Raw genomic sequence first — 15,882 nt, 5'->3', positions numbered from 1 at the left:
CCTTTTCATACTAGGGGTGGTTTCTGTTTGGAGGTCAAATCAATAGCTCCTGAAATAATAGAGCTTTTGCCATGAATTCCTAACTTTTAATTAGCTTCAAAAAAAAAAAAGACACCTACAAATTTTCACACCTTCAGCATGATGACATCATTTCTGACACTAAGGTGTCACAAAAATTGACCCTGTTCCAATACAAACTTATTTCTTATGTCAAATATATCGTTTAAACTGTAATTTATTGAATATTTAGGATTAAATAACCATTTTAGACTCAGGCATTTTTTTCTAAAGCCTTTGTTAGAATACAATAGCTATTCATAAGAACAACAAGCTAGATGCTGAATGGACCTACCTGATGATGAAAGTTGGATAGCAATGCGAGGAGAAAAAAATCAGTCAAAAAATATAGCGTTTAGCGAAAATGCATAACGCAATAAATTCATCATTGATTGATGGGGGGAGAGGGAAGGGTTGTAGGGGAAAATAGAAAGTTCTGGTCGCAAAAAATCAGTTTTATTGACAATTGAATCATGCTTGATGGTGAGCATTGTTATCATTAATGTTTTTGTGTGAAAAACATAGAAATTAGGAAAAAATCTAATGGAAATCTGCAAAAACGGCGATTTCTGGCATTTTCAACCGAAAAAAAAAATTTCTCAAAAATCGAACTCAGCCATGTTTTGAGCATTGCGAATACGCATCTTTCTGCAAAAAATCAGAAAAAACTTTTGGCCGGAAAAAATGTTTTTCTAAAATCAGGCGCCGTCACATTTTAGGTTTTATTGACAATTGAACCATGCTTGATCGATGACATTGCTATTAACAATGTTTTTGTGTGAAAAAACAACCAATTATAAGGAAAAAGTCCGATGAAAATCTGCAAAAACGGCGATTTCCAGCATATTTCCGGCATTTTTGGCCAGAAAAGAATTTTTCTAAAAAATCTGACTCTGCCATGTTTTGGGCATTGCTAATACGGACGGACATCGGTTAATTTATAGGACCTCCAAGGTAGGTCCAAAAAAAAATTTCAATTGCTTAGTTTGGGCATGCTGAGTGACTTCATCAAAAAAAAATTGTCAAAAGTTACCTTATGTGACAAGGAACTTGTATGCCAAATTTCATCCAAAAAGACCAACTAGATCAAAAGTTAAGGGGTGGTACAGGAAAAGCCCCCCCCCCTAGTTTTGAACCGCCCCTTAAAACCTTGTATGAATAGGGTTAAGAAAAACCTAAAACATTGACCTAAAACCAAAGCACAAAAAGAAGCGCTAGCCATAAGATTGATCTTCTTATTTCCCAGCCATTTTGTGTGCCTCCTCCCTGGCGCCTGGGTTTTCTCAAGTAACTCATACCGCACATTCTGATTAGTCAGAGAAAAGGAAAGTGGATTTCGCGCGTGAATTGCGTTGTTTCAATTGGGCGAGATAAACTTGATTTCAGATTATTTTGACGTGCTGCTACAGGAAACTAATTTGATAAAATCGAAGGTATTGATACAATCGTAAGGTAAGGTTACCTTTACAAAGGTAATTGAAAAGTAATCGAAATGATTGAGCAAATCGAAAATGGTCACTAACCACCTTTGATTATCATCGATCATTATTGATTACTTTGATCACAATTGAACGTTCAATTGGTACCATCAACTGCTATAACTTGGGACGATTAGTCGAAACATGGGACTGTTGATATCTGGCCTGTATTTTCACTTTCTGTTATATCTCTTTAAAAACAAATTTGTTTTGATAGCTCCACCAAGTTCATCAATCATACTTTCTGTCATAACATGTCACGATAACTTTCACTGATAATGCGCCCTTTTAAACTTTTTTGTCTTTATTCAAAATGACCGGACCACGCCGATTAGAGAATTCCCACCGCACCGCCCACCTGACTTTGGAGGTTCGGTAAAATGGTGGCCGAATTGCCATCCAATGTTTTGTCAGATAGTCCCAAGTTAGAGCAGTTGACGGCAGTTAATTACTGGATAAAGAAGTGATACTTTTATGGACCTACTCTTAGGTTCCAAATAAACGGCCCCCCCGCTTGTTAATTTTTCGAAAATTTTCCAACCCCCCAGGACCTTATTAGGACCCCCCCGTTTATTAATCTCTAAGAATATTTTCAGCTGTCAAAGAGAAGGCCCCTTATTTTGCTCTAAATAGCCTGATTCTAGCCTATTTTTACCTTATTTTTGGGTTTGAGAAGTACAATTTCCAACCCCCCGGCAATTAGGTCCCCCCGTTTATTAAAATCTAGAAAATTTTCCAACCCCCCCGTTTATTCGAGCCCCCGTTTATTTGGAACCTAAGAGTACCTGGTTATCAAACTAATCATTGAACATTGAAACAATGAAACACATAAGACATAACTGGTCAAAATACAAAAAAATAAAGAAAAATGAAAGCATATCTATCTATTGGGAGAAACTATCAACACTATTGAAAAAGATTTTTGAAGAAGAAATAAAAAAGCTATTAAACGCTTTTCTTTATAAAAACAATCCACTATCAGAAAAATGTACAGCTTTTAAATAAATAAGGTTTCCAGATAACTCAAACCATTGCGCTCTACCGTGACATTTTCTTCTTTTAGAAAAACTAATAATAAAAATAATAATGCTAAGAACATTGATCTATGCTTATAAATAGTGATTCTTATAGATTAAGATTCGTTTTTCCGCCTAAAAAATGATAAGTGTTTCTAGAAAACTGAAACCATCGCGCTCTAAGGTGACATTTTCTTCGTTTAGAAAAAAAAATCGAACGAACAAACGAACGAACGAACGAACGAACGAACGAACGAACGAACGAACGAACGAACGAACGAACGAACGAACGAACGAACGAACGAACGAACGAACGAACGAACGAACGAACGAACGAACGAACGAACGAACGAACGAACGAACGAACGAACGAACGAACGAACGAACGAACGAACGAACAAACGAACGAACAAACGAACGAACAAACACAGGTTAATTTATAGGACCTCCACCCCACCGGGGTAGGTCCAACAATGAGGAATGAATCAGTAAGGGGGTGGTAAAGTCACTTTCAGTCAGGGTTGTAGATGGCCAAATGTCGACCTTTCGATTCTTCCTTTTTGACCTTTTCAATTTTTTTTATTTTTTATTATTTCGATCTTATCAGTTAGGTTCAGGGTTTCTTTCAAAAAGCATTTAGCAAGACACAGCAAGCAGTTGGGTGTTTAAGATAAAATTGGCAATTATTGCTCTTTTCAGCAACTATTGCATGCCAAAAACGGCAATTTTTTAACAATGAAATGTTGAGTCAGCAGAAATGTGTTGTCCTTTATACCAGACGGCATAAAGAACGACGAACTGCGTATTAAAAAATACACAATTTCTCTTTTGCACTGAGTAAGCTTTTAAATTGAAATATTAAAAAAATCCGTAGTGGAACAAAGGCGAATGGCTGGTACAAAGAAGACCAAATTAGTGGCAAAACGATGGAGCATTTGATGTCACTCGCGCAGCAAGTTACACACTCGTTATTTGTTAATCCCATTGGCAATAGGTGGTTAGGCGGCAGGCGTTCTTTAATTCTCCAATAGGTGTCCGGTCATTTTGAATGAAAACAAACAGTTAAAAAAGGCACGCTATCAGTGAAAGTCCTATATCTATCCCATTGGATGAGACAAGTTGGAGCTTTTACAAGCTCTTTGGTCGTTTAATTTGTAAAAAAAAAAAGATTCTAATCTTTATTACTTCCTTTAAAGAAAGAAGCATTCGGTGCCTGTGTTTTGATTAAACAACCTTGTAATTTTCTGAAAGGTAAAGAAAAGTAGAATTAATCCGACACAACCATCGAACCACATTGAACTTAAATCAAACTCATTGAACATCAATCGAACTTCATCGAACAAAGAAAACTCATCAAATTAAATCGAACTTATCAAGAAACTTTTGTAAAGTTGGATAGCTGTTCGATCGGGTTCCGTAATCGAACAGCTTTCGTTCGATTTTGTTCGATTTTGTTCGCTGGTTCGATAACGAAAATCGGTTCGATAGAGCAGTGTAGACCTGACTCTTCATACAAAAATTACAGGAAACGCATATTTGGACTTTGTACCCTATGCTGCACTCAAGCACTTGAGCCAAAATCTCTCAAAGGCGGGACAAAAATCAGTTTTTTGAAGTTTGCAAAAAAAAGCCACATAGATAGAAGATCTTTCAAATTCAGTATGTGAATAGAGCAGTAAAAAATACAACTTTTCTATTTTTCCTTTTTTTTGCAAAAGTTCTAGGAATGAAAAAAGGGATAATGATAATTGAATACTATCCATTGATGATCCACGGCACTATCATAAAGCTAGAATCGCTTCGCGTACTCTTCGCTTGAGAAAATGATTGACAGATTGAAGTTTTTCATCCCAGTGGTGCGCGCCGCGCGGGAGCTTGGGCGCTCTGCGAGAGTTCCCGGCTCAATCCTCGGACCGCGCTAAAAATGGTAGACTGAGCTGTGATAGATCATTTTGATGGAAGTTGTTGGAATGTTTATAAGGCTCTTGACAGAATATTGTTTGTTTTATTGTCAATAATGATGACAGTGCCGTTATAAATTTTGTTAGATCTGACAAATTGATGTTTGTAAGTGCACTTTATAGTTTTGATTCCCATTGAAGAATCATATTCTGGTTTTCATGTTATTAGATGCTGTTTTAGAGCTTTAGAGCTACACTGTAGAGTTTAGGACCCTGGCCCCGGGTACCGGTAAGGTAAGTATTGTTTTGATTGGAAGTGCGCGGAACTTCAGACTCAAGTTAATTTTACTCAATCAAGAATTATGGGTTTAATAAACAGATATTATACTTACCAATATATAATGAAATCAAATTCTTTTTGGTAGATTTTTGACAGAAAAAAAAGGAGGGAGAAGCAAAAAGTGATCCACGATAAAAATTTCCGAGCACACTGTTTACATCTTTTCGCGCCAAAATACCGAGTACCGGCTGACATAACATAAGCGGAATAGTCCGATTTAACCGGAAATCTAGATGCGAGTAAAGGCTAGCAAGTGGTACACAGGCTAGTTTTGTTATGATTTTTTTTGAATGAAAACGAAAGTGCTGAACTCGGCGAGAATTTGACGAGGGAACCTTCCCTTGAGTAATCTTTGAGATTACAAACAAATTTGTTACCTAATCGACACAATTTTAGACGAATTTTTGCTGACTTGGCTTTCAAAACTATTTTGAGAATTTGTAGTTTAAGCACCTTTTAACATATATAATATGAACCATTGCTTTTAAGTTTGCAAGTCAAAGTGCATCACTAAATAAACTTTACTACATACAGATAGATCAAAATCAAGTCATCCTCAGAAAGAAAAAAGCAACATGGAGACTCTTCCAACATCTTCTATTATGGTTGATACACAAACAAACACAGAGGAGCTTCAAGAGCGCCAAGAAGAAACATCAACGACTAATAAAACAATCGAAGACATCAAATCATCCTGCTCCTCATCCTTCAGTGTATCAACGGAAAACTCAAACACAAGCACTCGAAGGAATAGTACCGAATCAAATATTTCGTCAGGATTAGCTACACCACTTCAACTTCTCTTCAGATCAATTTCATCATCATCCCGATCGTCCACTTTAGATTCACCCATCGCTCCTACTTCGATACAGAACTCAAATGTTCTGAATGGTCTAGATCAGCTTTTGCAAAGAATTACCAGGTATGTGTGCTTTGTTTATTACGGTGTGTACTATTTCATTCAAAAGCAACAGTTTTCAGCCTGTTTTATTGAAACTAAGAATAGTGAAATCCCCCCTGTTGAAAATTCATTAACACGTCATAAAACTAATCGCAAAATAGAGAAAAAAAACACATTTTGTCAGTCAAGTTATTCCACGATGAAAGATATTAGAAGTATGAGTAAATGATACTTTCCCAACGGATTTGAAGGTCCTAAATATGATTTATCATTTTAATCAGTTAAAGGTCTGGGACCGCTAGTTATATATTATCTTATTCGATCATAACGAAAAGGAAAAAAGGCGTGATAAATATTTCGAAAATTTCCGAATCAATCATAAAATCTATTTTTTCTTTACAGTGAAAGATTTTTAGAACTTAGAAGAATCCAACTTGGAGAGCGACCAGTAACAGGGGGTAATGCGAGAGCTAGTATCGAGAACTTCTTTGAGCGTGCAATCAATGGGCCAACGCAACAAGAAAGGGCCGAAGAAGAAGCTCAAAACAGACCTGAAACAGTCGCAAATGACGTCCAATCCCTTCTACAACTTAGCAGAGTAAGCTCCGCGATACAAAATGGATTTCGACGTCAGCTTGAAGCGACATTAAGTGGACGGTCTACTGCACCAACAGCAAGAAGCTCAAACAGCAATACAAGAGGGACTAGAAGACCCGTCCCAAGAAGGTATGACAATAATCGAACGGAACCAGCACGAGGATCTTTCCGAGACCAACTCAGTAGACAGATCGCTCAACGACAACAAAGACAACAGTCAAGGTAAAAAAAACTCTCTAATTAACTTACAGATGACTTCTCTATGCGCTGGGTTAAATTTCCCAAGAAAGATATTTTAATATACACTTCTCTAAATGCATAAAATCGCCTTGGTTCTTGTTTTCAAAGTTTTGTTGCTAAGATACTTAAATGTCATTCGACATTATTAATATTTATTTTACAGTGTACAACCTCAAGAATCTACTCCCGCCAGCCGAACATCGAACCCGCCACCGCCACCACCATTACCTGGGACATCCACACCTTCGACAACGCCTTTGGTTGATCCAGCATTACTTCAATCAACAGTGCAAGCAAGTGTACAAATCTTAACAGAAAGCATAGCTACTGACATCACTCGTCTACAAAGTCTACAAGTTGTCAGTAATATGCTACAAGACGATTTCCGTGATGAATTGGAGAATATGGTTCAGGTAAGAATCTTAACATCCAAACCTTTCGAAATTACAATTACATTAATCTAAGACATTTTTTCTGCTTTTAAAAAACCAACCAAGTTAATCAAAGCGTGACATACAAAAATCAAGTTTGAAAATTTAGTTATTAATTAAGTTTGCCTATTTCAGCAACGTGTGGAGTCATTAGGTGGAAACACCACAACGCCACGCCCATTCGTTCGCTCTCAACAACCAAGACAACGTCCTCCGATTCAACGCCCAACGTCATTAAGAACAATCAACGAAAGAGGAGCCAGCTCACCACACGAGATTCAAGAGCTTAAACAAGAACTGAACGAAATGAAACAACTTCTTCGAATGACGATGGAAGTACAACTTGATACTCAACGCGCTGTTAGACAAGAAGTTGCAGCTGTCTTTCAGGCTTTCATGAGCGACTATCTCGCTAGTAAACCAGGTAAGTTTCTTCAATGAAAGAAGTTATCTACGGTTTTTGAACCTTAAACACAGAATTCGCAACAATTTTCCAACGTAAATTAATCTTACTACTATTATCATCATCGTACCAACCCAATATTATTGAATTCTTTCTGTCGGGCTGAATTGCACAGATGTTACTGGAAGTATTCGGTAACATAACTCTTAATACAAATTTGCATTCTGTTTTAGACCAACAAGATCGTCCAACGTCAAGTGCCATCCTGAACATTCAACAAAACAACCACACAACACCTGTCCAGAGAGGACAATGTGCTATTTGCATCGACCAATCAATTGATACAGTTTTCTATCAATGTGGACACATGTGCGCATGTCACTCTTGTGCATTACATTTGAAAATGAACGGACAGACTTGCCCCATGTGCCGAGCACCTATCCGTGACGTCATTAGAACATATGGAGCTGGGGAACAGTGAGAACACAAAGACACTGAGAGTGTATCACAATAATCGCTACTACTACAAGATTTGGTTCCGTGCCGTAGCAGGCAGCAGAAGCAAAAATAATGTTATAATGAACAGATACTAATATATTTAAATACTAATCTATTGCTTTATAATTTATTGTAAATTGTTGTCGAAATAAACAATCCAAAATCGAAAGTTTTTGTAGAGATGTTTTATTCTAGAATATCCGAAAATCAATTTCTTCAAACTTGTTCGAATTCTGAAGAATTGGAAGTTGTCAATTTTCCTTTTCAATATTTGTAAGAAGAACGTAAACACAAATGGATATAAATTGGTAAAAATATTCTTTCCTTTCACCTTCTTTGTACAAATTTTACAAAATTAAAGAAAAAATCTAAAAAATGTTCATAATATTCTATAATCACTGAATGTCCCGTTTGAAAGTTTCAAAGAATGTCGTTTTTGGGATAAATCTTTATCTCTGTATATATATCCTCCATGCTGCCACGATCCGATAACCTGAGCACTAGCAGTGGTTCCTGATCACCTTTTAAAGAAAGTCTAGTCAGTTCAACCCAAACTGCACTCTGCAAGTAATAGCCTAACTTACCTATCACATGGGTCACTTTTTCTTCTTCGAGCGCTTCGGTGACCTACATATTTGAAAGATAAAAAACTTGAACAAAGACGCGAACTGAACCTCTTTAGGCTAAAGTGAATGAATTTAACATATTTATGAACATAAAGAAGCGTAAGAAGGTGCCATGGGTTCCAATTTGACTTGATGAGATGAAATCTAACTCAATACAATCAAAACGATTTATGCGACTTATTCATTGTAGTCTTACAAAATTAGAGGTTTGGGACCATTCAAAAAGTACCTACGCTCTTGAGGGGGAGGGGGTGCCCCCAAAAGCGTACGAAAGCGTACGTGGGGGGAGGGGGGTCCTTGAGGAGAAGTAGGTACGCTCGTAATTTTTCCTAAACTGTCTTTTTTGAGAGAAAAACGCAATATTTTCACATCAAAAAATTGTTTTTGCGATTGTTATTTTTCATTTCTCCTTTGGTATTTTTTTTCACCTTAGATTCTTTTAATTTCTTGAGACTTTGTTATAAATACGATTGGATACCTACATATGTATTCTACTGTTACTAGAGTTTCAAGTTTCGACTTTGGTTAGGGGGGGGGTGTACTAAAAATAAAAAGCGTACGTACGCTGAATGGGGGGGGTACACATAAAGCGTACGAAAGCGTTACAAGGGGGAGGGGGAGTCAAAAATTTGCCATTTTCGAGCGTACGTACTTTGTGAATGGTCCCTTTGGTCAAGATTTCGTGAATAAAACACAGTATGACAGTATCATCTAGCTAACTTTTTGAATGATTGAGATAAAACCGTTGTGGAAGGGAATTAATAGAATGAATGCGTAATTATTAAATATACCAAGCTTACCTGGATATAGATCGGTCTCTTTGTTTATGCTTCTTACCCTTGGATTTTTTCTTACGTTGAGAAGAATAATCACTATCATAACTTTCCTCGTCCGATGAATAGCGTTCCTTTTTCTTCTTTTTCTTGCTTCGTTTCTCTTCGTAATGATCGCTATCATCCGAGTCGTATTTCGATTTCTTTCGACTTTTACGCACGGGCGAACGACTGTCCGAGCGGTGGCGTTTAGAAGATTTCTTACTACGACTTTTCTTATGATCACTTTCTTCGTCCGAACTGTAATACGAATCGTCCGATCTGTCCGACTCACTGTCCGAATATTTCCTCTTCTTTTTCTTTTTGGAACTCTTATGTTGCGGGCTCTTTTTCTTATCAACGTCTTTGCGTTTACTCGTTTTCTCCTCGTTGTTACGTTTCTCGCTCTTATCTTTAATTTTAGAGTCCTTTGAAATGACAACAGGTACATCTTTCCTAATGTCGTGTTCAGCTTTGGTAGGTTTTTGGGCGGGAGATGTATCCTCCTCGTCTGTTGTTGCTTTTGGTTTCCTTGGTAACGAAGATGGTTTTTCATCGAAACGAGATTTTCGTGGAGGAGGTTTGATTGGTTCTTCTTCCTCTTCACTACTCGTGACGTCATCTTCACCTGAAGAAAATATGCGTGTTGATTTTCACTTTTGAGGAGCTACTATTCTTAACCTTTCCAGGTTAAAAACTTTGAATCAATTTTTTTTTTTTGAATTCTAAAACTTGAACAACGGATTCGGTAACATTAACTGGTCAGGAGTTTTAGCTTTAAGTCTGGGAGTCGGTATATTGGCTGATTTCGAACGTATATGCACGTCACTCGGGTTTGAAAATCAAACACTTTATTCATTCTGATATCTACTCCAAGCCTCCTTCCTCTTGCTTCCTCACAAAACTACAGGAACTTACCTATCGAACGGAGAGACTCCAAACCTCCAGAACGTCGAACATTGGTTGCCTTGTTCTTTGCTATAAGAATATATAAGTCCAATAAAAGCAAAATATGTCAGAGGGTAGCTTGGAGTGCAATACGTGAAAAATCTGTTAGAGAATCGCAAATAAATTTCCAGTTAAAATCAAAATAGTAGATAGGTCTGTAAATCGCTGTCTTTGCTAATAAATACAAATGACAACCAATGTATAAGAAAATGGTTTTGGAAATGTACTTTCTTGATTTATATTAATTTACAACTTTAAATAGATTCGAAATCTTTGTGTCGTCTCTCCTTTTACTTACACAAATACCAACACACGAAAAAATCTCATCTGGGATGTAGAGAGGGAGAGGGAGGGAGAGAGGGTTTGATTGATAAACTCACCTGATCGTTTCATCTCAAAGAAAACCTCTTCACAAACATTCGTTAACTCAGAATTTGTAACCTTTAAGAGGGTTTCTGTCATCCAAGTTTTTATTTTCAACATCTGCAATTAAAGTCAATCATGAAGGTCATACAGTAAACAAAAAATATGCCAAAAATACAGAACTGAAAAGATTGATGTGAACTAAGTAATAAGAGTTGCCGAAAAATATGTCAAATTCATAGGTAAAATTGATAAATGATAAATGGCATTTTAAAAACAAACATTCAAAATTATAATGCATCTGAATATAGAATGAAAACTTACAGTTCTGCGCTGTTTCTCCTCTTCAGAAATTTCTTCGTCTTCAGATGATGAATGTTTTTGACGACGAGCTGGAGGGGATAGTGGATGTTTCACTGGGGACGATGTCCCTTCATTATCACTTTTGTCGCTTAGTTCTGCATCACTCTACAAGTGGAAAATTAAACTCGTTGTATCGATTCTTAGATATTATTGATGCGATGTTATGGTTCTGGGTTAGAAATGGTAAACTTCTTTCAGTGTAGAGATCAGGCGATTAGACAACTCTTTTATATCGACTATTATCTATTTGCAGATGAACTGAAGTTTAGGGACGGGGCAAGATGGGAGAATTGACAAAATTTCCAATTAATCCTCTTATGACTAAAAAGAAAAAGTTTTTTTTAAATTTTATGTTTGATACAAATTGATGGATACCTCCTCTTTTTCCGGCGAAGATGTTGGTGAACCATGTTGATATCCTGAGATGCTCTTAGCACTCGGAATGACTTTCTTCTCTTGTTTTTGTTTGTTCTTTTCCAATTTCTCAAGACCATCCCTCAACCACAGAGGCAAAGATTTCTTCTTCATCTCAACAGGATCTGGAAAGAAATATCAAACCTGGTCATGGAATGGAGCTGAAAGTGGTTAACCTGGACAGATGTCTTTGGATTACTACAATACAACCTTACAAAATTTCCTGACTTTCACTCATTATTAAATTGATGGGCATTTTTTTAACATTTTGATTGTATTTTTTGAATTGTTACCAAAACAGAAATCCCAGCTAATCTTTTGTCTAGAAGAGAAAAAAGCTACTACGCATTTTTTTGTTTTATCTTTAACTGACAACTTACCCGGTGTATTATTTCCTGATTGGTCGCTATACCCATGATTATGATGAGTGTGATTACGGTCCCTACTACGTCCGTCATTTTGATCATAATCCTGCTGGTGATGAAAGTTGCCACCATTTTGTTCATGGTTATGATGATTGTCATTGTGTTGATTGTGTTGCTGTTGATTCCAGTCAGCCCACTGCTGTTGCTGTTGTTGATAAACTGCTGGATCTTGCCAGTTCTGCTGATTGTAGTCCCAATTATTATACTGGTATTGATCTACAGGTGGCATCTCTGATTTTCCGTGATTATAATCAATGACATTAGAGTCTGGAGGTGGTTGTGGTTCGGCTGGTGCATTTTGGTGTTGGTAATCAAACACTTGAGTCTGTTCATTTGCTGCTCCATGGTTGTAATCATGAACCTCAACTTTGTTCTCATTTTGATCATTAGGTAGGGATGGAGCATCTGGGGGAGGACCTGGGGGTTCTGGTGGTCTCTCTCCTCCACTTTGTGGATACTGATCTTGCATTTGTCGTTGCTGAGCCCATAGTGCTGCTGCAGCGGCCCAATTTTCAGCTGAATTGCCTGAAAGAAACGAAAAACAATTTATAGTTTGATATCCAAAGATCTTTATTGAAATAAAACAATATCATCAATGTTTAACTTTAAATACATACCTTGTTGTTGAGAATACTGATTATATTGATTAGGTGGCCAGCCCCAACCTGGATTCTGTTGCCACATACTTATGTGTCTATGCTTAAAACTAAAGCTCAGACCTTTACACAAAATAACACAAAAATAAATCCAATCACAAATGATTCAAAAAATAACAGTAACCAACATTACCTAGAAAGAAAAAGAGAAAAACATAAATTTTATTTTAGTATTCAGCTGAGTTATTCTTAAACCATTCTATTCTTTTTTTAACTTATAGTATACCATGATTTGGGGTTACTCTGTGTAGCAAATTTTAAAGCCTCTAAATCACAAATATTTCTGGTTCCTGACTTATCTATAAGTCAGAAAGCCAGAACATAACTTACTTATATCATAATCTAGCAAACTATTGTGTAATTTCTAAATTACAGACCAAAAGTTAGTGCCAACTATTGAAGGCTATGAAAGTTACCGTTTGCTTATGAAAGTAACTCCAATCAGGGGGGCACGCAGTTACTACAAGACATGATGTAAATGCTTTTTCAGCACTTTTTTTTCAGGACCACCACCCTTTGCAGTTATTACACCTTGGTAGTAACTGTTTTCAGAAAAGATTTCCAGGTACCACCCCTTTTTTTGAGTGATATCATCAAAAACATGCTCGAAATTACCCTAAATTGCGATTATTTTTCAACCTAAAGCCATTTTTGTGCTAGATTTTCTTTTAATTTACTTGGTTAACAGCTGTTGAGAACATTTTAATGATAATTAGGGAAAGCATAATTTCAAAGTTGGGTCTGAGAAAAAAAAAAATTTTCGTCCATTTATAACAAAAATATTTTTTTTAACAAATTTTTTGTGAATACAGTACCACCACGGTAGTAAGTGTCATACTGTCTTGTAGTAACTGCGTGCCCACACTGGGCCCAGATGGCAAAAGTTTGGAAATAGGGAGAGGGAGAGCAACAAAAAACTATTTCTTACAATTTTTGTATTATAAAGGCTTTCATAGAGCTCTAGGGTCACATTACATGAGATAGAACATAGTAGACTTCAACTTTTGACTTTCTTTTGAGATTTATCATGAAAATTGAGTTTTTTAGCTTGGAAAATGCAGGCAAAATTTGAACTTTTAAACCGCTAAGTGTCACATCAAAACTCCAGCATTTTTAGAAAGGTTAGTGTCTGTAGTTTTCAAAACATATATGGTTTGATATGTGACACTTAGCGGTTTTCGAGATATTTGGACATTTGTGGTTACCTTAAGCATTTTCGTGATGAGAATTTCGATTGAAAATTTGAGTTTTTTCTCGCTCTTGGACATTTATACATACTTTTAAGCAATTTCTCTTTAGAATATAATGTCTCTAAGGTAATCACACAAAATGAACTGATTTAGAAGCTGAATTTAGTTCAGAATCTTCAAAAATATGCATTTTTCACTTTTTTTGATTTTTCATCAAAATCTGGTTTTCAGTCAACTTTGGAGCCACATAACTTGAGTTACAAATCAGATACAGACCTGAAACTTTGGCATCTGATCAGAAATTTATTCAAGATTCCATAAATTATATTAATAAAGCAAAATTTTAACTTTCGTTTTTTCCCTATTTCCACCTCTGGGCCCACTGTGGTGCCCCCCCTGCTCCAATAGACATTTTGCAAATCATGATATGTCATGTTGAATAATCAAAAAACTACAGCATCAAAACAATGATAAGAAAAAAAATGGTGCACACTATGATAATTATGCATTGATGTGTCATTACTTTAAGGTTGAATTGTTCAACTATTGAACATGACATCCTGATAAGTAAGAGGCCTATTTTGACGGTAGGTGTTTTCTGATTATTCCTATTTATAAGCACTGATTTCAAGTGTACCTTGAATCAGGCCAAAAAGAGCTATAAAATGCGCTACAAAAACTTAAAAATATTGACTGATAGTTTTTTTCACAGTTATTGTTTTGAAAATACCATGAATACATCTTTAGGCGGGGAAGGTGACAATCTAATGAATAACAGCCATAATTTACCATAACTGCATAACAAATCACTGACGGCATAAAAAAAGATGCGGGACACTTGAATCTAAAATCCCACCAGCACGGCTGGCAAACAATATCATCCACCAGGATGCATCCTCTCTTATTTCCCCCGTATTTTCTATTTCCTATCTTCTATCCTGATTAAATTGCAATCTGAAAGCAGTAATTATGACGTCACAATGTTTTGATTTGATCCATTTGGGCGGTTCCATTCCCAGGAGAATAATTTACCGTCAGCTGAATAAGGATTATATTTGTACCTTTGCGGGTGATTTTTCAGCTTGAGTTTATGTCTAATGTTATGTTTTTTTGAAGTGCTTCTTCTAAGAGATGAGCGAATTTGATAATTTCTAGTTTTCAAAAGAAGCAAATTTAATCTTTCTTCTACAAGATTACACTTTAATATAATGCCAATTATGCATGTAAGTTTTTTTTATATTAATACCTTCTTTTTGCATACGTTTTGCATACTTTCTAAGGGTATTTAACCACGGCAATTCAGCCACCATAATTTTTGCATACAATTCAAGATGGCGGATGGAAAGGCGAAAAGGTCTACTTTAAGCGTACAAACTTTCTCGAGGAGAAACTTTTGCGAGGACGAAAAATCGCGAAATTCACGACATTTACTTTCGCGAATTTAACGAAAAATATTTTTTGCGAGCATAAACTTTCACGAATCAAGACATAAAATTGAGAATTTTCACATGAAAAAATGGCTTAGAGACATATACACATATACTTCTTGGGTTGGCTTGAAACATTTGTCCTTTGACTTATTAGTCTTTTAGCAGGCTAAAAAGTGCCATAAAAGTTACATTTTATTCAAAGTTTGAAGTTTTACAGATTTTCTATTTTGTCAAGAATTTTTCGCGAGCATAAACTTTGGCGAATGGCCCTTCCTAGAATTTTTAAAGACGTGTATTTACTTTCGCGAAAAGGGCCAAAATTCGCGAAAATCGCGAAAGTTTCAGCTCGCGAAAGTTTCTACGCCTGACTATTATGACTTTCAAGCTCCAGCCACCAACCCTAACCCTAACTGATAATAACCGAGCCCCAGCCTAGGTCCGCAGATTGAAAATCCTGGTAGGTGATATCGTCTGGTGGATGATATTGATTGATTATAGATGGTTATGACTAATATGTTTCTTTTTTTTTTTTTGGCAATAATATTCGTGGAAACAGTTGGCAAGATACCTATGGATTCATTAAGGGGATATTATATTTCTAATCAATTCAAATAAATATGACATAGGTATACCTGTTTTGCAGTCCAGTCAGCCTTCTTTTAGTCCCAACTTTGATATTTCTTTCCTGCTCGTGTGGATGGAACCTTTTGCAATTACGGGCTTCATTGCTGGGGGTCTTTTAGCCAGCTTCCAACAATTTCTGCTTTTCGTTTAGATTTCACTTTGTGATATT

The 15,882-nt window shown here is 36.3% G+C and overlaps 2 protein-coding genes across 3 annotated transcripts; one reads left to right on the top strand and one right to left on the bottom strand.

Annotated features, from left to right (window-relative positions):
• Positions 1–5,080: 5,080 nt before the first annotated feature.
• On the top strand, positions 5,081–8,031 carry LOC136814327 (uncharacterized). Its single transcript, XM_067070847.1, has 5 exons — positions 5,081–5,714; positions 6,096–6,512; positions 6,694–6,943; positions 7,097–7,385; positions 7,598–8,031. The coding sequence occupies exons 1-5, from the start codon at positions 5,368–5,370 to the stop codon at positions 7,843–7,845; spliced, it is 1,551 nt and encodes a 516-aa protein (XP_066926948.1). The 5' UTR covers positions 5,081–5,367; the 3' UTR covers positions 7,846–8,031.
• A 132-nt stretch (positions 8,032–8,163) lies between these two features.
• On the bottom strand, positions 8,164–15,864 carry LOC136814325 (arginine/serine-rich protein PNISR-like). Of its 2 annotated transcripts, XM_067070845.1 has the most exons (9): positions 15,722–15,864; positions 12,431–12,602; positions 11,769–12,338; positions 11,350–11,513; positions 10,936–11,079; positions 10,629–10,731; positions 10,219–10,278; positions 9,289–9,928; positions 8,164–8,489 (listed from the first exon to the last, which is right to left on the bottom strand). In XM_067070845.1, the coding sequence occupies exons 2-9, from the start codon at positions 12,495–12,497 to the stop codon at positions 8,459–8,461; spliced, it is 1,779 nt and encodes a 592-aa protein (XP_066926946.1). In that variant the 5' UTR covers positions 12,498–12,602; positions 15,722–15,864; the 3' UTR covers positions 8,164–8,458. The 2 variants fall into 2 exon arrangements, with proteins under 2 accessions (XP_066926946.1, XP_066926947.1); XM_067070846.1 differs by lacking the exon at positions 12,431–12,602 and having other exon boundaries at positions 15,722–15,810.
• Positions 15,865–15,882: the final 18 nt, after the last annotated feature.

The sequence above is a fragment of the Clytia hemisphaerica genome, unplaced genomic scaffold, assembly GCF_902728285.1.
Source record: "Clytia hemisphaerica strain Z4C2 unplaced genomic scaffold, Clytia hemisphaerica genome assembly, whole genome shotgun sequence".
Classification (NCBI taxonomy): domain Eukaryota; kingdom Metazoa; phylum Cnidaria; class Hydrozoa; order Leptothecata; family Clytiidae; genus Clytia; species Clytia hemisphaerica.
This window is presented reverse-complemented; position numbering and strand designations above follow the sequence as displayed.

Excerpts from the sequence above, each read along its gene's own strand:
- LOC136814327 (XM_067070847.1), top strand. The coding sequence starts at position 5,368 with ATGGAGACTCTTCCAACATCTTCTATTATGGTTGATACACAAACAAAC. Across the intron at positions 5,715-6,095 it reads CTTTTGCAAAGAATTACCAG|TGAAAGATTTTTAGAACTTA; the intron begins GTATGTGTGCTT and ends TTTTCTTTACAG. Across the intron at positions 6,944-7,096 it reads AATTGGAGAATATGGTTCAG|CAACGTGTGGAGTCATTAGG; the intron begins GTAAGAATCTTA and ends TGCCTATTTCAG.
- LOC136814325 (XM_067070845.1), bottom strand. The coding sequence starts at position 12,497 with ATGTGGCAACAGAATCCAGGTTGGGGCTGGCCACCTAATCAATATAAT. Across the intron at positions 11,514-11,768 it reads ATCAGGAAATAATACACCGG|ATCCTGTTGAGATGAAGAAG; the intron begins GTAAGTTGTCAG and ends ATTTCTTTCCAG. Across the intron at positions 8,490-9,288 it reads AGAGACCGATCTATATCCAG|GTCACCGAAGCGCTCGAAGA; the intron begins GTAAGCTTGGTA and ends TCAAATATGTAG.